Source organism: Atractosteus spatula, chromosome 2 (assembly GCF_055471065.1).
Source record: "Atractosteus spatula isolate fAtrSpa1 chromosome 2, fAtrSpa1.hap1, whole genome shotgun sequence".
NCBI lineage: Eukaryota > Metazoa > Chordata > Actinopteri > Semionotiformes > Lepisosteidae > Atractosteus > Atractosteus spatula.
This window is the reverse complement of record NC_142707.1, coordinates 68,369,049-68,390,683: the sequence shown is the minus strand read 5'-3', so window position 1 is coordinate 68,390,683 and position 21,635 is coordinate 68,369,049. Positions and strand designations below refer to the sequence as shown.

At 38.6% G+C, this 21,635-nt stretch overlaps 1 protein-coding gene across 10 annotated transcripts in view; it reads left to right on the top strand.

Moving 5' to 3' along the window:
• The window catches only part of filip1b (filamin A interacting protein 1b), a 58,279-nt gene extending 41,339 nt beyond the window's left edge, over nucleotides 1–16,940 (top strand). For 2 of the 10 annotated variants that reach the window (XM_088937371.1, XM_088937363.1), the window contains exon 6: nucleotides 1,036–1,864. In XM_088937371.1, coding sequence (XP_088793497.1) covers nucleotides 1,036–1,242 — 207 coding nt within the window. In that variant the 3' untranslated portion in view covers nucleotides 1,243–1,864. Of the gene's footprint in view, nucleotides 1–124; nucleotides 190–1,035; nucleotides 1,865–7,452; nucleotides 7,522–12,810 lie in introns of those variants that run through there. The other 8 variants (XM_088937388.1, XM_088937379.1, XM_088937416.1 and 5 more) reach the window with 8 other exon arrangements.
• The last annotated feature ends 4,695 nt before the right edge of the window (nucleotides 16,941–21,635 follow it).

Below are 21,635 nucleotides of genomic sequence, written 5' to 3'. Positions count from 1 at the left end.
AAACCCTCTCAAAGTAATCAACTCCCTGTATTCCATGATATTCTTTGTTATGCAAGATTGAGTTTTTATTGTTCAATACATTATTGCATAGAAAAATAATCATTTTAAACCTTCTATATTTCAGTTGCTACTGAAATGTTTCAAAATGATATCAGGTGGCGACTGCTCCCTAGATAGCTCACTTACCAGGTATAGATGAATTGAATACACTTCTTATTGTATTACATATACTAACACTGGAATGTACTGACATGCGTATCAGACCTGATAGAAGCTACTCCCAGTGATTAATATAAAAGTTTGGATTCATTTGTGTTTTGCTGGCACAAACTCACAATTCCCCTTGAACTCTTTTAGGGTCACTCTGTACAGCATAGTAGTATGAGTATTTAATAAATATATTGCTCATGGTAGGCCAGCGTTCACATTACAAAGCCTGATAATAAAGGACACAGAATAATAGTATGTTTTGTTGGGCAGTTGTGTTTTTTTTTTGCAGGAGGGAGGGATGGACAGATAGGTAGAAATAGAGAAAGGTCTATATATGCTGTCTATACATACATGCAAGGTTTCTGGGTTCTGGGTCAATAATAAAGCTTTTGCCTGAGAAGTGAACGGCATGGCCACCCACATATTATTGAAGGAATAAGAAACAGAGCAGAGCTGTATATCCCAGCAGCCTCTCTGAACAGTGGTCATTCAGCAGGCACATACACACACTATGGACATACTCTCCCAGCACAGCAATGAGAGCAACACTTCCTTCTTTATAGGCCGTGCGGGTGAGGTACAGTATTGTACTGCACTTTGTAGATTAAGTTTTGTGAAAGATTTAGAAAAAATCCTTATCAGGAAAATCTAACCACGGCATCAAGAAACGCTAGATTAGACCGTTCCAGTCCTCTCATTACACTTAAAAACTGGCAATCCATTGTGATTTCAGATGAATTTTATACAGTAGCAACCGTTTTGTTTTTTTAATTCACTTGCCTTTAACACTCGTTTACACCTCTCTCTCCCTCTCCTTCACCTCAGCCAGGGCAGGACGGACAGCTGGCTCGGCCCGCCCCCACACGCATCCCAGTGTCGAAAGGTATGAAAGTGGGGAAACCGGTGGCGGGAGCCCCGGGGGCCGCGAGTGTGACAAAGTTAGAGTCGCGGGCGGAAAGCCAGTCGATGAAAATTGAACTGAGGAAGTCTCCAGCCAGCAGCTCGGCTCCTGCTGCTGGAGGGAAGGGCTGAGGGCCAGGGCCAGGGCCAGGGCCAGGGCCGGGGCCGGGGCCGGTGGGGGGGGGCGTGTGCGGGCTCTCCTGCTGCCATGGGAACCATTCCCTCCACCCTCCGGTACACTCATACTAACTCTGTGGAGCAAGCCCGGTATCATCACACCCTTTTTTTAAATTATTTCTCAGATTTAATTTTTTTTAAAAAAAACGATATACAGTATGAGCTTTGCAGTCTTTTGTCTCTTTCAGTTCCAGTCCTGCGGGACTGAAAAAGTCCTGTGGCCTGTAGCTGTCACACTTCCTTATGGCCTTGCAGAGGTTTATTTTGTTACATTGTTAATTTTAATTATAAACTTGAAATGTAAACCTACAGTACATACATATACATAATGTGCGTGTTTGTGTGTATAAATCCAGTTTTATTATTGTATTTGATTACGGTCAACATAAAGATGTTTTAAAGCATGTTTATGTGCATTTGAGAGAATGAGACCTGTAATAATTGCAAGGCAATGCTATTACTAACATAATGTGACATACTGGACTTAAATGATACTGTTTTATATCACTTTGTATACTGTTGTACACACTGAGATAGTATTTTGCTTTTAGCATAAAATAAAGTTCTGTTTGTTGTTTTGTTCTTTGCTTTGTTTTTAATGCAGTTTATTAAAGGTGATCGATCAGTGTTAAAGATCTTCCTTACATCTCAGGAAATGAATTAATTCACTGAATCGTCTTCCACCTTGTGAGTTAGTGCAGAAACCCGTGGTCAAAGCTACAGATTTACTGCTGCCTCTATGCACCTACAGTAACTAGCATGTGGACTAATCTGCTCTTCATGCTTCAGGGGAAATGTACAGTATACAGAGGATGAACCACTCCCTTAGACATACTCCGGGGGCACTCCTGGATTGAAATGACAGGGTTGGATTTATTTTCTAGACCATGATTTTTGTCTGGATCTTTGCCTGTTATTAAAGCACATTTAAGGAGCACTTCTTAGCTTCTCACAAAGGAATGGCGCCAATTCCTTTCAGTTATTTATTTTAAATCTAGACATTTAAAAAAATTCGGAACGGTGTGTTTTGAGCTCAAGGATTCAGAAATTCAGTGGTTGGGTTTAGTTTTCTCTCTAGCTTTATTGTTATTGCAGTTCTAATTTAAAGAAATCCTGTAATATGTGAATATGTGAAGTTGATTTGCATTATTTTGAGATGTGTAGTATGAAGCCTTGTACAAATACTCCAAGGAATCTTGTCCACTTTCTAAAACAATATGGAAATCACTGTAGAAGATAGGATGCTACTCAACAGTAATTATGTAGTGTATACTAATAGTAATTACTACTTATGCTAATTACAGCTTAACCAAGTTCCGTTGTACAACTAGGGTGATTTTCTTGACCTCCTTGAAATGAGAAAGAATGTGCTGTTTACACTGATACATTGTATTATGTATGTTACTCCATGGTACTCCAGACCAGCATGGAAATTGATTGTATTTAATGCTCCAGACACAGATTTTGTAAAATTGTTGTTCCAGAGTCTAATGAGTAAATGTCTGACCTTACAGGTTTTTTAAAAAAAAGTCACAGGTTTTTAGCCCAACATTTACCAGTTGGTATTTAAAAATATATAATGCAAAGCATTCTAGTTAACTTGAGGATGTTTCTCTAAAGAAATATCTAGATGAGATATACTTAATGAGATGGTCTTATGTCCTTTGTCGCCTTTAGTCACAGTCAGGTATGAGAAATTCTACAGATCCAGTAACAAACAATTATCTGTAATCAACATAATGATTACAGCATTTGAAAACTAGAGCCACATTGCACAAGCCTATTTGCATATTGCACATTGCACACATTGTAACTTGCAATTAAAAATAAATCCACTTACCGAATTACTATCATAAATAACAGAACCAACATAAATATTATTTAGCGAATCTTTTCTATGATGAATTAATATTTATGGAGTCCAAAAGAAAGTTGCTCACTAACCTTAATGTAATCTAAACAATAAAGACTAATAACCCTTTGTTCTGAATGTATGAGTGTAACACTATCGCCAGAGAAAGATGGAAAAACTGTCAGCCAAGTTCCTAATAGTACTGTATGTAATTGTTCAGCCTTCTGTTTTCACTTAAAAAGTCTCCTCATTACAAAGAGGTATGGATTTGTGGAACCAGTGGGAAACCCCAGACCTTTGTTGAGTAATGGAACTTTACACACAGAGATTTAAAGTCACGAAATGTACAACAGGAACAGACAGGTCATATTTTGGAGCAGACTCATGATATGATCTGGTTGGGCTGTAAAATGATCCCAAATGTATTTGCTGGACTGATTGTAAACTTCCTGAAGGCCTATCACTACGAAGCACATAACACTGTATAGTATTTAGTTTTATTATCTCTGATCCATGCATGTGATGTCTGCAGTTGGCTTCTGTGGACCTTGGGGACAATATTGATGTTGGAAAACGATGTGCAATCATCCCAAAGGACTGTAAAGGAAACATCTTTCCCCTGTGCATTGTTGTCATACAATCATATAAAAAATAGTTTTTCACCACCCTCAAGACTTTCCAATGTAAATCCTTTTGCCTTTTTTCCGATATCATTAACACTTATGTAATGTGGATTCAATGAAAATTCTTTTCAACACCTTTTAGCGCTGTTGCTTAAAACAGTTCAATTATCTAGAATATTTTCAATTAATTGTATGCATGCATCCACATTAGCCAGCAGCCATGTCACTCTGCAACTTACAATTGGAAGCCCACTGAAGCTAAGCAGGCGTGAGCCTGTTCAGTACCTGGATGGGAGACCTCCTGGGAAAAACTAAGGTTGCTGCTGGAAGAGGTGTTAGTGGGGCCAGCAGGGGGCACTTACCCTGTGGTCCATGTGGGTCCCAATGCCCCAGTATAGTGACGGGGACACTATACTGTAAACAAGTGCCGTCTTTCAGATGAGATGTAAAACCAAGGTCCTGACTCTCTGTGCTCATTAAAAATCCCAGGGTGTTTCTCGAAAAGAGTAGGGGTGTAACCCCGGTGTCCTGGCCAAATTTCCCATGCCTCCTAATAATCCCCCTCTATGAATTGGCTGCATTACTTTGTTCTCCTCCCCCCTCCCACTCCAACGGCAGGCAGTTGGAGTATTCTCAGTCGCATTTAAAGGCAACATCAGCTCAAAGATTTGGTTCAAACCACCAAATGGAGACTGGTGTGCCGACAAGCAGACCCTGCTGATGTGGGATTAATGCTAGGGATGAGAGAGTATGCACGCATCCACATTAGAACATAGTATCACTGGAAAGGTGAAAATGGAAGGAACCCATGCTGCTGGTTGGGTTGATCTGAGCTTCTTGATCTGAGAATTTTATACAGATGTGCATAATCTTCCACATCTGGATAAGGCCTCACAGAAAGGCCTCAGAGAATCGGCTTCAACAACATGTTTGCACAAAACATTTACTGAGTAGAAACTGTATCTACGTGAAATGAGACTTTGTATTGCAAAGGCCAACTGAATTCAAAGCTAAGTTTTGTGTCAAACTATTATACAGGACATGAAATGTCATTTCCAACACATGCTAGGATTTACTGGAAGAGTCTGGCTCCATCTTGTGGACAACTGTGGGAAATGCTCTTTTGATTGATTTCATTTGGCTTTTTAACTGGCATCTTAACTGAATGTTTAAATCACTTTTAAAAAAGATCCAAGTCAAAACATTTGTACAGCAAATAATGCCTTTTCATTCATGCTTATGGGAAACTATAAGCATGAATAGCCAACAAAATATATTGTCATTCTTTAAGAGAGTGCTTACCAAAGCCTTTATTCAGAAAATGGGGACGGCCAGCTATTGTCTGAAGCAAGCACTTCTTAAGTACAACAGAGAGGGAACAAAACACAAAAAATACTGCACAGTGTTCAGACTGTTAGATGACTTTCACAACTATGACTTTTACTAAAAACTCTCAACTCTCAAAAGTATTTTTTTCAGTTTAGAATTCAGCCACACTGCAAAATATATGCAGGGGTTTTTGTTCGTTCTAAACTTTTCCACAGAAAATCATACACAGATAAACAACGTCATTCCACACCACCAGCAGTGTGGTGTCTTGTGCGGTTCTGGAGGAAGACAAGACTGACTGTTCATCTGCAGGCTTATTGAAGAGCATCAGCATGTCTACAGAGATGCCTTTAAAGAGACTAGATCCTCTTTCAGTTCTAGGACAGTAATTCTACTGTCTACTTTACTGAACAGTGCAACACATTCATGCACTTCTCTCACAACAAAATCCATGATATTGGTAACCACACTGTAGCCGCTGATCTCACATTCCGCAACGAACGATGACAGCTACTCCCTCTGTTGATTTCCTGGTTTTGACCTTCTCGCATTTAACTCTGCCTCTGCAACTGATCTGATACCTAAAATGAACACTCCTGACTGCAGCCATTGTGTTGATTTTTTACTGATGTCACCAGCGAGTCCCTGACTTCTGATCTTATTCATGCAGGCGTAAGGTCTGCTGCTATCACACCTGTGTTAAAAACAAAATCCTGACCAAGACCACCAGGTCCAGAAACAGCTCAATTATAAACTCAAATGGCGTCTAATAAACTCTTGGAAACATTTATTTCAGAGTTTAAACAGACGCAGACCACAGAAGTGACCACCGTTAAGGCAGTTAATGATTTGCTAGTGGGTTCTAAATGTTTTATCATTGTATCATTGCACTATATCACCTAATACTTCAGCTTTTGATAATATAAATCCCAGCATCCTATAGGACAGCATGGGAATTACCTAAGGATCACTGGTTCTTCCCTCAATTATGTTAGAGATACCCACCTGATATGGAATAGACATTTGTGTGCTTTTTTACACCTCGGTCCACAGCTACGCATCCTGTGACAGCACACAGGGGATAATGAAGAAGTGTAGTCAGGCTCCTCCAATCCACCTACCGGCATGCCAGTCGCCTTTTAACACTTGACACCTTGGCACTGAATTGGAGGTTCAGTGTCACTTGGAGGAGAGATGGGTACCCTCACCGGCAGCAGCACAGTCTTGCAAGCAATGAGAAAGACCTGGCCACCTAATCCCACTGTGCCCTTGAAGGCCCTGAGCAAACTGTGCACTGACACCCGGGGAATCAGGACTGTCGGTTAGTGACGTGACCCAGACTTGAACCTGTGGCCCAGATTTAGAATGGACTTCAGGCTCTGAATGGTCATCTCCAGGTTATTGCACACATTATTTTAATCTGCTCGGATACTGCACGGCGGAGCTAAAGTCTTAATCTGAGATCTGCTGATTCTGGCCTTTTTACTCTGCCGGCTGCCTGGTTCCATAAAAACACATACAATCAAGAGAGGGCCTTTAAGTTCATTCAGTTTTTAGTAGCTTATTTCAGTGTTACTTGCAAGCCCATGCTTAATGATGCAAGGGCATCAGGTTGAACAACACGGCTGCATAAGTGTTTTCATTCTTCCACTTGACTTTGTGTAAAGAAATACCTCCTGTTCTCAATTTTAAATCCAATTCTTTGTAGTTGCCACCTGTGACCTGTCTGTACTTTCTTGTGTGCTGTGCCATGTCTTTTCACCAAAGCTTATAATGTATAGTTTAATTTTGTTCTCGGTTTCACAAAATCAGTTTGCACTGCCATTTTCCCCACTTTCATTTGCTTCTTTTCTATGTGCTATTGTACAGCACTTTGTTTTTTTTTAAAGTGCTCCTAAATTGTTTAATAATGATATAGCCTAGCAGTTTTCAAGTACACTGCTGAGGTGACTTAATGGTTTAACGGTCATGTAGAAATAACCAGTCTCAGCAGCCTAGTCTGTCAACAAATTAAGTATAAAATGGGAATGTTACAGGAATTTTTTAAAAAGTATTTAACAGACCTAGATAAACAAAACATTTTTATGGTTCCTAACTAAAAAAACAATCAGGACACATGGAGAGAGAACAAATCTGTGATGTAAGTGAATTGACTCGATGGATGGTACCGAAATTGCACATTGTACTTTAAGTATTAGAAGTATTACTAACAGTAATACTGTAGCACATGCACAGGAAGCAATCCAGAAATTACATGAAACAATCAAAACTGGATTTTACATAATTAGTATTTTCCCATTATTAAATTATGTGTGTCCTCCCTGTTGTTTATACTAATATCATTTTAAATAAATATTTCAGATACACATTATCCCGACAGACCTGGTCTGAAAGCTGATTGAGGTGAATGGACACAGCAGGTGAACTTGGGTTTGTAGAACTGACTTGCATGAGGCGGCTGTTCATCAATTTGATCCCTTTGCTCTCTTCCCTGTCCCTAACACACACCTTGCACACCTCTGCCTTCTCTTACAAAGTCTGAATAGAGCACTTAAAATCCCTTTCCTTAAAGATTCAATTCAACCTCCAAATACTTCCAACCTGTCACAGTGTTGAATTCCAGCCATGAGAAGAATACTAACAGTCCACACGCTGGCTGTAAGGAGGGTCAACATCATAGGCTTCGTTCAGGGGGTGAATGAAACTGAGGGCTTTAGTAATTCATTTGTATTAGTAGTCTATTTGTGTGACAACATGGTGGGTGGACATGCTAAGTGCTTTGAGAATCTATTAGTGCTGAAATAGAGTCAATAATAGAATAGAATTTTTTAAATGTTTTTTCCACTAGTTAAAAGTGAAATTAGAATGCTGATGCACGCCAGTACATCATCTGGAAGAAGGAATACATAAAAAAGAGCAGGGAGTCTCAAAATTGACACAAGGGAATGTTTTATTGTCTGGAAAGAAGATTTTGTCAGTGATGTTTTTGAGCTGGTGAGAGACATGCAACAAACACATCTTTTGTGGATTATCACTCAGTGAGAGGGTGTCACGGTCGTAGCGCATTGTCGAAATCTCAGCCCTATAACAACAACTCAGTAATGAGTTCTTCTCTTCATCTTCAGGATACTGTGACTGACAATTTCAGAGAGGAACTAGACACTTCGAAAAGTGAATGTTGGAATGCTGCGGTTGTAGGTTGCACATCATCTTAATGTCCACCCAGCAATCACTTCTCACCTCTTAGACTATGTTAGAATGACTGGTAGTGTTAATGATCATCCACATCCTGGTATCTCATACAGGTATGTCACCAAGACAGGACTGAAACGATAAGCCAGAGACAGAGCTGTCATCTGTCTTGAAATGGAGCAAGTAGTGACATACTGTACTGACGACATACTGTAAGGCAGAGGCTATTGTTTGTGGTGCTTATGATGTCTTTTCATGGCCAGATGTTTATTCATTAATATCATCTACATGGCAATACTGAGTAACAGCTGAAGGTAACCTTGGTCACAGATGATGTGAAGATGTCAATTCATCTGATGCATCAAGGTTTAATCGGAGTTCTGCTGATAGCCACCTCCTTGCTAATTAATACCAGATTAAGCAATTAGCAAGAATTGTTGAATGTGAGGGGTTTGGTGGCAGAAAGTGATGGAATGGGATATGACTCATGATTGAATTATGATTCAAAGATGTTGAAGTATAGGGTAGTCTCAGCACTTAAGGTTATGTGTAGATATTATCGTCTGTCCCCACATAGCCAGGTTTAAACAGGCATTCCTTCATTTACACATGGTCCAACGTCAAATTACCCCGATCACCCATTATAAACCCAAATTAACACTTGTGTGACATGTTGAATCTTTAGGTTCTTTAGAATCTTTTGAATCTTTAGATTCAACAGCGACATAACACATTACTTGATGTTGAAAGCAGTACAGAGCTTTTCCACTGTGATTGGCAGTTCTCTTAATCATCTCTGTGATGGTCAGTGTCTTCTAGACTGCAGGCATGTGTCAAGGTACAAGGTGATCACAAAAGTATTAGTTTTTTTTGGTTATTGGTTTTATAAAGCTAACCAAACAGTGCTTTCGCCATCTGAACTTGTGGAGTGTCAGAAAACTATTTCACTCACAGAACTGCATTTTTATTATCTCTCAGTGAAGTATAATTTGGAAGGATTATGTCACTTGGATGGCAATTGGTACTCAACAAGAGAATACACATCTGAGAAATCAGTTGCATAATTACTGTCATATTTGACAGTGAACTTCAGTTTTAGTTACTAACCAGATGATGGTTAGAAAAATAAAATAAATAAAAATAAAAATAAAGTAATAAATTAACTTTATAAAAATTCAAAGCAGAAATGGAAAACAAGAAACTATGAGGCCTAGTTCTTTTTGTTACTTTCAAAACCTAATTTATTATAGAGTTCCACCAGCTTCTTTCGCCTCACATATGACAAGTCTTTTGTGAAAATATTTGTCCGCTTATTCTAAAATGCTTACGAACTTCACATTTGTGTCTTGAAAGCACTTCTTACAGGAACTTCGTAAAATCCTGTATTTACTTTTATAATATAAATGAATAATGATTCATCTGATTTATTTTTTCCACACCATAAACCTATTGCTAGATTTGAACCTTCTACACATTGCAGTGAGAGTAGCAAACTGCTGTTGGGAAGAATTAATTGAAAAGCAACCTTTTATTGTATTTGAGATGCTTTTTGATGGAGTTTATCAAGGAATACTGGAATTAAATGAACAGACCACGGAAACAAATTACTCTACAGGACTTCAAGTATTAATACAAAACAGACATGCAATATAGAGCCATTCATTGGAAGGAAATCACATTGAGGGAAATAAACAATAGGTAATACAAGACAAAACATTGAAAAGAAAAAAAGCTATCACATAAAAACAAGGTATGTACACAGGAAATATAAGACAGCAACTGAGGCCTTTGATGTAATTATTTATACTTTTATGGGCTTAAAAGTTTCCTTATAAGGGCTGGAATAAACTGAGTGTGATGAGATAATTTGGATAATGCAGAAAAGGCGCAAAGGATGAAGAATGCTCACAAGTGTTATTAAAATTCAGGTCTCTGTTGCCTGTCATATGCTTCACACCATGATTGCTTTTAAATGTAACCACAAACATTCTTTTCAGCTCTAAAGAAAGTCATGAGTTTTGGCTGTTGATCGGCAACGCGTGGTGAAGACAAATATCATGGATCCAAAAATTAAAAACACCACCAAGGACAATAACACTATATTAAGATATTTTACATGTTTATGTGCTCATACATTTTTATAGCATTGCATGAAGGCAATTGCAGACTTGAAATTTCCATCTAGGACCAGTAATTTTATTGAGGAATTTTTAATGGAGTTTCTCAATAACTCAATAACATTACAACTTTAAAGTGGAAATTCTGAGATTGTGACTGCTTCTGCTGTTTCGTGCTTCTAGCGCAATTGCAGACTTCTACCACACTGATGTGTTCAGAGCAAGGCAACATGGGCTTTTTCCCCCTGTTTTTTTTGTGTAATGTTTCACCATTTAAAAAAAAATTCACAAAGAAACAGGTCCCTCGAGAGATCTTGTTTGCCAGTGTTGTTGGTGCTTCCTGAGATATTAAAATGATATCTTCTCTGCACAAAAATGTGAAGAAAACAATTCCAGCATATTCTATCTAGTGCAATGTAGAGCTCCAAAATGGCTCGAGCAATAAAATCACTCTTTTGGAAAGCTGGCTGAGCCCATTGGTTTGAAACTAGGCTATGTCCCAGTTTCAAAGTGTTTATTTTTCAAAGTAAAGCTTCAAAGCATTAAGGATACTTATTTCCCTGGAGCTACACTTTGCAATGAACAGTGTGGGATAACCTTCAGGTTGGGTGGGTTGGAGTAAGACAGAATGTGCTCTGCTTACTAGCAACAGCCTCTGTGATTTACTGAGCACATACAGTATTGCAGTATTGTCGCCATTAGACATAACATCACTCCTCTAATCCAATTAACTGCTTGAAGCTACTGTATGCATCTTGCAGTAAGATAAGTATACTGTAGTTACAAATTAAGGCATGTTATTTTTCAGTAGCTACAGTAATTGATCCAATAAAGAGTGAGGAGGAAGGTTCCGAAAACGCAGAAAAAGGGCATGTTACCAAATGTGTAGTAGGCATGACAGTTACAGAGAGTGAGCTAGGCTGATGAAGGAGAAGAGGTGAGACCATCTTTTAAACATGGTGCATCAATAAAACTATAATATACTTTTCTATAAATTAAAAAAATGTCTAATGGTTTTACTCTGACCTCCCTCCCTTTTATGTCAAAAGGATGATATAAGAAATTAGAAGAAAGAGATTTAGACAAACCGCAGGAACACTTAATTTCCTTTGTTATTACTGTGCTGTAATGATCTTTATTATTGTATAATATTGCTGAATTTATCGTAGTAATAAAAACAAGATACAAAAAGCAAAGAAAATGTGCTCTACTGAGAATGAAAATAAATAAGCCAGTGTAATTTACACTGTAAACTATCGTATTGTAATGCATACGGCCTCCATTGCAAGAGCTGAGCTGGCTTACCAGAGCGGTGACGTCACTGCCGTTCCCAGTGAATAGCAGGGGCCACAGCCGCTGGGCTGAGGGGAGATCTCTCTTTAGCTCAAGAGGCTGGGTCCCTGTTGAGTGACGCCGGATGCGGCGGCGGCGAGGGCGTCCATGTGAACCCCGCAGCGTTACAATATCATAACAGTGATCTAATTTGGTTGCACACGTGATAATTTAAATTATAGGGAGACTGTAGTAAAGCGATATATATATATGAATGTATAAGTAATATTGGAATTACACGTAATAGTCCATCAGATGGCTTTACCCCATTACCTGCCAGAAAGCGAAGGAAAAAACCAGGAAGAACTGGGGAGCTGGGGGACAGTTAAAGAGAGTTAGCGTGAGAGTGAGATGTCGGATCGGTAGTGTAATGTTCTGTACAGCCAAGCTTTACTTTAATAATATATAGTTCATTGTTCCACGCCCGCCTCCGTGTCATTCTTTGCTTCATGTGAAGATACAACAGAGACTCCAATGGTTTTTTTTTTAAGAATCCAATATTCATTTCCATGTGAAATACTACAGATAAATGCTAACCATTTCTTAAAAAAAGGTAAACAGTTACAACAAAAATATTACCCCAGAGAAGCTTGTTACACGAGCGCCATTCGCGATGTTCCCGTACTGGTTAATCCGCCACTCGCAGAGACTTGAAGTGCCTAACCCCTGCGAATACTGACGTTTTACTGGCATTTCAGTCTTTGACGCGTGTGCGCAGAATCCTGCCTAAAAGGAGATGCGGTCTAAATGTCGCTTTAATAAATAACATATTGGTAGTTTAGCCACAGCCTGTGCCCTTGTTCTCTCCTCAGCTGAGCTTCCAAGGAAAATCATTTGTTATCGTTAACCATAACACTGTATTGCTCCCACATTATCAAATGTAATATTTTGGTCATGGGTAAAAAAGATTTTACATTTGAGATGAAGACATATCCAGTAGTTACCACTAAATCCCTCTTTGTAAGAGGCAGTTGCCACAAAATAGCAGACTGTTGTCCTCTGGGTGAAACCCGCAAGATCAGGTAAGACACAGACATGTGTTGCGTAACGTGTTTATTCTTTGATTATTTTTTTTTAGAAAATGTTGTACACCAAATGAGAATGTCATCGAGATGAGGCCCTATAGTTGCATCCCATCCAGTACCGGAGCAACACCTGTCCTTCTGGGGGCCTGAGGGGTCACAGGACATCGACGCAAAGGAGTCTGGTGCTGCTGTTGATACCGAAAGCAACCCCTTGGGTTTAATTTCTGTTTTTGTTGTACTGATGAACTGTACATACAGTCGTGTGACAAAAGAAGGGTGACACTGCCCATGTCTGTAAAGGGTGTGCAGACGATTTCCCCCTATCTATATATTAAGAAAAGTTGTGTGTGATTCAAAGTAGGGGTGAGAAACACTCGGCATTTATCAGGGCTTCTTAGTTCAGGTCCCTGTACCCCACTGTCTGCTGATTTTCATTCCAGCTGAGCTTCCTAATCAGTTAGTTGAACTCCAGATCAGTTGGACAACTCACCAACTCTTCCTTTTTGAATCATTTTTAGAGACTTTGGCAATAGAAATTCACAAGAAGCTTGTAAACCACAGCTTTCCAAGATGCAAAGATCTCATGAAAGAAAAAGAGACAAGGAATCAAAGTTTTAGGTCAATTAAGGTTGCAGTCAAGATACTGAGAGGACAGTCAGAAAAAGTAAACCATCTGAACAGAACAGGGAAGCCCTGGACTAAAAATGTTTTTTTTTTTAAATATAAAGAATAATATGGATAATTTTCCTTGGCTTTGCTTCCAAATAACCATCCCACCTCATTTACAGTAAGTTGGTCCTTGCAGGTGGTTGTCTTTCTGGCTCTCTGGCCTGGTTGTATTTCAGCATTTAATATTTTAGCACAGCACAGCAGCACAGCACTACTGAGCCTACTAGATATATTTGTACCTTAGCACTCTATTGCCTCAAACGAATCATTGCCTTAATGAGACAGTTTTGTTTCCAGCTGTTAAAATAATTGTGATTCCATTAAATTGATTAAATGTTTCAGGTACCATTAAATCTCCAGTTGTATAGGTACTGTGAATACAAATCAAAACAGAAATTAGTAGTTTGATTCAGGATTCAGTTAAGTAACTGAGAACTAATTTGGAAAGAAAATCATCTTTGAAAGGCATTTTGAAAAAGTAAAGGCAAGGTCCCAAGCAAAGTCTTCAAGCTGAAGACCATGAAGGAATGAGATAAGAGTTTTTGGGGAAGTAAAATGGAAGAAAACAGATTCGGATGGCAACATTTAAACTATATTCTGCTAGAGTCACAGAGCAGACTCATTACTATATATAGTAAATCAAAGTCTAAAAAACAGTGCTACAAATGGATTAATGGATTAAATAAAAACGGAAGAAGAAAATGTTTATAGAGGAATTAAAAGAAGATCCAGTTAAAAAAAATTGAGGACAAGGAACAGCAAGCACAAACCAATATAGAAAGGTCAAGAGTGGGATATAAAACTACAAGAAGATGAGAAAGAAAAGACTAATTGAGGAAATTAATACTTCACACTGGTGCTTACAGAGGACGTAATTGGCAACCTAGCTCAGATTGAAGAAAGGCAGGGGTCTGTATTACAGTAATTGGTCTCAGCCCTAGAATAGACAGAACTAAGAAGCTGGAGCTCTTAAAACATACAGATCTTCACTGTTAATTGAACTAAAGGAAATGGTGGGATGTATTTCAAAACCTTTTCCAGCATTTGGGAGGTTCAGCAGAGGGGTCATTACTATTGACTGGAAAATTGCAAATGTAGCATGCATGCACAAAAGGGATGGAGAATCCTTTTTGTCCTGACAGCTTTAATTCTGTTTTATAAGAGGATGAGAATTGGACATAAATTAAAAGATTCTCACAACGGTAGAATTATTCTAGAAGGGTGATCAGTACGTATTTAGTAAATTTAGACCTTACTTAAAAAACCTGTTACACATCTTTGAAAAAGAAACTGTAGTAATTAATTCGAAAAGAGCTTGTGAAATGGTATATTTAGATTTTATAAAAGGTTTTGATCGAGTTCCAGGTAAAATAATATTTCTTAAATGACAGGCTGGAGATATCAAAGGTATAGTGATGTATGTGTTTGGTCTGAGAAGTGGTTAATGGATAGAAAAGAGAGAGTACAGATGAAGGCTGAATGTGCTGTAATCAATAGTGAATTAGAAGAATCTGGTTTAAGACTTAGTAAGTACATTTAGTAAACTGGTCACGTTTGCAGATGATCCCAATATAACAGGAAGTTGTAGAAGCTGTAAAGGAAATGCATGAAGAAACAATTCAGGACTGACAGATGACATGTTGTCTAATGCACATTTCCAGAGTTACATGTAGGAAGCAAGAAATAATCTATGAGTAAAAAATAAATAAATACTGAACAATTAAGAAGTGGCTTATGACAAAGACTTGGGAGCTTACATCGACAAATCGTTTTCCTCCTCCAGACAATGCTGGGAAGCAATAAAATGGTAAACAGAATGTTATGTTATGCTACATACAGTACTTAAAGGTGTAGAATTTAAATGAAAGTATGCTATCTTTAAACTGTGCAATGTAATAATAAGACCTGATTTAGGACACTATGCAAAATTTTAGTCCCCATGTTAGATGAAAGAGACATTACTGCTCTGGAATCAGTCTAAGTGAGACTTGCCAGACTTAAAGGAATGTCTGACATTGTCAGGTTAAAAGAACTGAAACTTTTGATTTTAAGTCTCAAATGAAAAATACTACAATACGAAGGGACTGAATTATTGTATTCAGAACCCCTCAAAGGTTAGCAAAGACTTCTGGAAGATCAAGAGTGAGACATGAAAGGAGAACACAAATAAAAACTGAGGGATATTGAATTTAAAACTGAGAATAGGAGGCAATTCTTTATGCAAGTAGTTGTGTGCTACACGAAGACATTATACATCATGTTATAGACATTGCCTTACAGACCTACAGTAGACTCATGTACTGTTTTAGTAATAAAACAAATCAGAAATACCATATGGCTTGCTTTGTATTCTGTCATATTCTTATCAGTATTTCCCCCCTTCTGTAAAATAATTCATTAGTGATTTTATCAACTTTGTCCAAATAAGACAAGTAAAATGTAAGCATTTAGCAAAAGATGGACTGTTACACATTTGTTTTTAAAGAAATTAGCCTTAGGTTTGTGCTTTGACTATAGCTGCTTATCAAAATTGGCTAGACATATCAACAGGATCTCCTAAAAAAAACTGTAAAAGAACTATAAGAAATGTAATCTAGTCTCAATGACTCACACAAATGCTTGAAGTGTGCATTTATGTTACTAAAACCTAATTTTATTTGTAATAGTCAAAGGCTATATTTGAGAAAATAAAAACTTTTTGTTTTTAAATTCCAGACCTGGAAACTGACTAAAATAAATTATAAGAATCTTCACAAAATTCAAACTAAGTACTTGATGCTGAGCATCTATTGGACAGAAGCAGGAACCGCCTGGGAAAATTTGCCTCCATCAAATAGTAAGTTTGCAATCTAAGATTAGTGAGTGAGTGGAAATTTTGACTTAATCCAGATCCACCATTCCAGGGTCAATTAGGATTATAAGTGCGTATCTGAAACTCAACACAGCTGTAACACTAAAATTACGTCATGTAATTCATAAAATTGATGAATTGCAGTTTAGTTACTGTCATCCTTTGGTTTAAGGAATTTTGTAATTTAGTAAACATATGTGAATTGTTGCAGATCATCATAAATCTGGCTAAATTAAATTACATCACCTTTGTAAATTTGACGCTGGAAGACATAATGGAAATATGAAATCCAAATGCATTTAGAAAACAGAGCATCTTTACCTCATTCATAGAGTCTGTGTACAGCTGTCGAAAACAATTTACCAACTAGGTGGCACACAAATGAATAGGTGTGCTTGGCAATCTTTAAAGGATTTCCTGTCAGCACAGGGGGAACTTAGTGACCTTTGTTTTTGTGGTGTTTTCTAAAAAGTTCAAGTGATTTATGCTAGAACTGATGAGATAACATTGTTCCACAGTTGTGTTTCATATTTAGACAGTGCGCCCTAATGATCAGTGTTCTCAACACCTCATCATTAGGTGTTGAGAACCCTGCTTGCAAATTCTTCGTACACAAAGTCACATGATGGGGAGCTACAAATAAAACATTTTTTTTTAATAAAATGAACTGCTTGGAGTTATATTTGTTGTAATGAATAAACATTTATATGTTTAGTACCTTGCATCTAGGATCATTTCTTATTTAAGGTACATAAGTGTAAAAACCCCATATTAACTATCATACTCCAATAATAATGGTATTGGATGCAAGCAGAGTCAAACAGTTCCACAGTGTGTATGTGTGGGGAGAGAGACTGCATTTGTGTGGTATTCATGCACACATTTCACTGTCTTCAATGGAAGACAAATATGTAGCTGTATTTTAATTTTAATCTTATTAGAATTTTTATTTTCTTCCTTTTTAGAGTGTTTCCATATCAGATTAATGACTTGTACAGTATGTTAAGAACAAAATAAGACACATAACTCATATAATAAACCTGTTCTGCAGCAAAGCCATATATTTATCTCCAACTCTATCTCTGGACAGGTCTTAATTCATAAAATATCAATCTATATTTTTTAATAGTCTTATCCAGTACAGGGTTGTGGTATAGATCCTTATTAAATTGTAATTGCTTAAAATTTACAAAACTTAAATTGAAGAAAAACTAAAAAAAAAACATTTAGATATTTTTTTCTGGTGAATTAAGTGATTACCTGAAACAAAATCTGACAAACCTGAAACCTTCAACCCATAATTACCCAAGTACCTTTATTGAACACATTTTTACTTGTGTAATTAATATATACCTCACCAGGACTCCCAGCCAATAGAAAAAGGTGATTTAGGATGAACTGTTACCGGATTTGGGCTCAACACAACCAGTGCTGGAGTCTCCTGATATAAAGTGTTCAGTAGCAGAGCTGGTTCTCCTGGCTTTTGGCAGAGCACATTTCACTAGGTACTGTTCAGGTATCCTTGTCAACAATCCTGGGATTCATAGTCTGGTATGTGATTGAAGGGGGTGGTATGTGCTCTCTAGTCTGCTTAATGATGCAGATAGAAATAAGAATAATTTCTGTCTTAATGAGCAACTTTGGTACCAGTATGGACTTAACCTTTTTACCCTGGGACACATGATACTACATTTTTGTGAGGCACTTCGTCAGGTTGTTGTTTATCTCCCTGTGTCTGCAGTCTAACGAGCTCTGATGGTCTATTGGTGGCTTCTAGACTGGACCGAATGTGGATCCTCCATGTCACTAATGCCTTTAGTGAGTGTGGAGCAGGACTCATTACTGGCACTGAGCCCGTTACAGAAGGTGACATCACCTTCTTGGAGCCTGGGTAGCCTTGGAATCTGACCTTTCGTCCAGGCAGAATTCACTGCTCTCTGGCAGGCGGCGACCATGAGGCCCTGAAGCTGGTGTTGCCTGTTAGTGACCATGATCAAATTCTGGCAGGGGCTTGTCACAGGCTCGGTGATGTCAGCTACAACGAGAAATACAGCCTGAGGCCTCCTTCTCCCCCTAGTTCTGGGTGGTATGGCAATGGATCATTTGACCACAGGTGTCTAAGCCTCCTCCTATCTCACTTTAGATCATTACAACTTGAGGAAAACTACGATTGTCCCCCAAGAGACTGCATGTCAGGTTGCAAATGCGTGGTGCTCGAAAAATGCAATTCTGAACTCTGAACGTTGACGTGCAAGGCTTGTTCCACTGTAAACAAAAATGATGGAGGCTGATTAGGTTGTGATTTTTCATCTTGTCAGCAACACTAACCTTCCAGCAAAGGCCTCTGCTTCCAGATGATGAAATCTCCTTAAATTATGTTTTTCCTGTCAAGTAACCATGTCAAACACAACACACTGAACCTGGTTTCTCTATTATTGTCGGTTCTCCTTTTTCACATATGTTTTAACAGTATACTGTAGACCAGTGGTTATCAGTTCTGGTCCTGTGGTTTCGGCTTCAGCTGGGTTAACACCAGTGCAAACTGGTGCCCGTAACTGATTTGCTTGCTTGTTTAGGCCTCGGCTTCAAAAACACTAGAGTTTTAAGTGTATTATTTCTAACATTCTACAAAACTTTATGAAATCTCTCCTGAACTTCCTGATTAAGAACATTTTCCCTTATTTCTAACTCAAAAGCTCATATATACATAAAGTTATATGCAAGCTTGAAAAGGTGACTGTTTTATAATGAACAGATGCACATGGGAATGATAATATATCACTATACAAAACACTCCTTCATGGACTAAGAGTTTTTTCTTGTCCAATCAGTCATATTTCAAGGAAACACTTGAAATGAGGTCACTCCTGGAACTCACTAATTGGTACAAGGCTGGAGCCAATTCCTATTTGCCTTTTTGAGAGCTGAATGCAAATTTTAAACAGGTCTTGAATGAAAACTGGGATTAAGATAGAGCAATTACTCCAACAACGAGGCGGAGCAAAACCCCAAGGGCGGAGACGTCCCCCAGGGCCAGAAAGGAGAACCGCTGGTGTAGAAAGTCTTCATTAGAGAACACAGATCAGCATGGAAGATTCCAGAAAGGCATGGTATTTACCGGAGAGTCTGGAACATTTTAGCAGACCTGAAACCATACCATGCCAGTATGATTATTACCAGAGCCCCAGCTAGCTCTGTGGGTAGAGCACAAGACTCCTAATCTTGCGGTAGTGGGTTCGTGTCCCAAGTCGGGCGCCAGGTTCTCTAATAACCCGTACTGGGCTGCAGCAGCAGTGTGGGGCGGTGTCGGCAGTGGAGGATCATGTTTCCGTGACAATGGCAACAACACTTGCGCTATCTGTGTGGAAGAAAGGCCTGGAATCTACTTCTGTATCCTGCCATGAAAACTCTGTGGATAGTGACAGGGGAACTATTCATAGGATTGCCATGACTCGATGGCACTCATCCCATCCTGTGATTATTACCATGAAGTTCAAGTAGGGAGCTGCATCAGCATGCGTAGGCAGTGAAGGAACATGTAGAGGTTTATTCCAAGCTGAAAGGCATGGAATAAACCTTAACCTTTTCCTGATTATTACCATGCCAGTAGGATATGTTTTCAGTGGGGTCCATAGGATCCAATTAATATGTCACAGTTTTTTTAATAATTATTTTCTTAAACTTGTTTGAGGACCACTTCCATTTACAGTATATACTCTATACATATGTTGATATAATTGTAATAGAGTTTATATTGTTGTTTTTGGGTGATGCGTATATCCTGAGATTTATATTTGCACCACTATATATACAGCTGGAACAATCTAGCCAGCAGCCATATCACCCTGCAACTCACAACTAGCAGCCCACTGAAGCTAAGCAGGTGTGAGCCCGATCAGTACCTGGATGGGAAACCTCCTGGGAAAAACTAAGGTTGCTGCTGAAAGAGGTGTTAGTGGGGCCAGCAGGGGGTGCTCACCCTGCAGTCTATGTGGGTCCTAATGCCCCAGTATAGTGACGAGGACACTATGCTGTAAAAAGTTGCCATCCTTCGGATGAGACGTAAAACTGAGGTCCTGACTCTCTGTGGTCATTAAAGATCCCAGGGTGTTTCTTGAAAGGAGTAGGGGTGTTACCCCAGAAGTTTGTCCTGGCTAAATTTCACATTGGCCTTTACCAATCATGGCCTCCTAATAATCCCCATCTCTGAACTGGCTTCATCACTCTGCTCTCCTCCCCACTGAGAGCTGGTGTGTGGTGAGCGTACTGGCCCACTATGGCTGCCGTCACATCATCCAGGTGGGGCTGCACATTGGTGATGGTGGAGGGGAGTCCCCATTATCTGTAAAGCGCTTTGAGTGGAGTGTCCAGAAATTAATTATTATTATTAATCTCAAAGGTACAGCAGCAGTGTCTCTCCTGGGGATCTGAACCAACAACCAGTTCAAGTCCAAAACTCTATCCACGTACTGCACACTCCTGCCCTGCAGTTAGTAAACTGTAGATGACTGCAGATATTACCAAAATAGGAGGATCATCAAACACTGTAGAAGATTTAATGGAAACTCAAAATGACAAATTCAAATGAACACACGAATTATGAAATTCTGAACTTGAAGAAGCCACTTATGAAAAACAAATAAGGTGTTTATCTTGACACAACATTTCAATCTTGACAGTGTGGCAAAGCATTAAAAAAAATTAGATTTACTTTACTGTTACTTTAAAATTATGTAATGCACTAACAAGACTTAATTCGCACTCGCACTATTATCTGTACAGTATTGTTCACTGCGTTACAAGAATTGCATATTTTTGCTCTGGAATTAGTGCAGACAAATCAGACACAGCTTTAAGGATTGTTCTACACTGACTGACTTAAACGCACAGAACCTTTGTAATCTCGAACAGTAAAAGGGACCTGATTCAAATACACGGCATGAAACGTTTATTCATAATACTTGTATAATACCGCACCAGAGGGGAAAGCACGGAAGAACATTATCCTGTAGTTTTTTTTTTGCGACTTTCATCGATCACAGTCGCAAAATGACATTTTATCATACAGATGTATTCCTTAAACGCTTAAGCGACAAACCGAATGGCAGATTGCCAGCACCCGGTGCAAATAAGGAATTGCACAATGTGCCATAAAGTGGTAACTTCATAAAGCGCAAAGATGCATTATTGCTTTGGCACACTGCATAAGAACAAACGTGAGTCAAATAAAGTCTGTGTGAGAGACAATAAGATATTTGCATGCATTCTATTACTAATTTTATCTTTAGAAATTAGTTGTTTTAGAACACATTAAGCACACAAACCCAAAGTGTTTTTAGCGAGATGAACTCCCAGTTG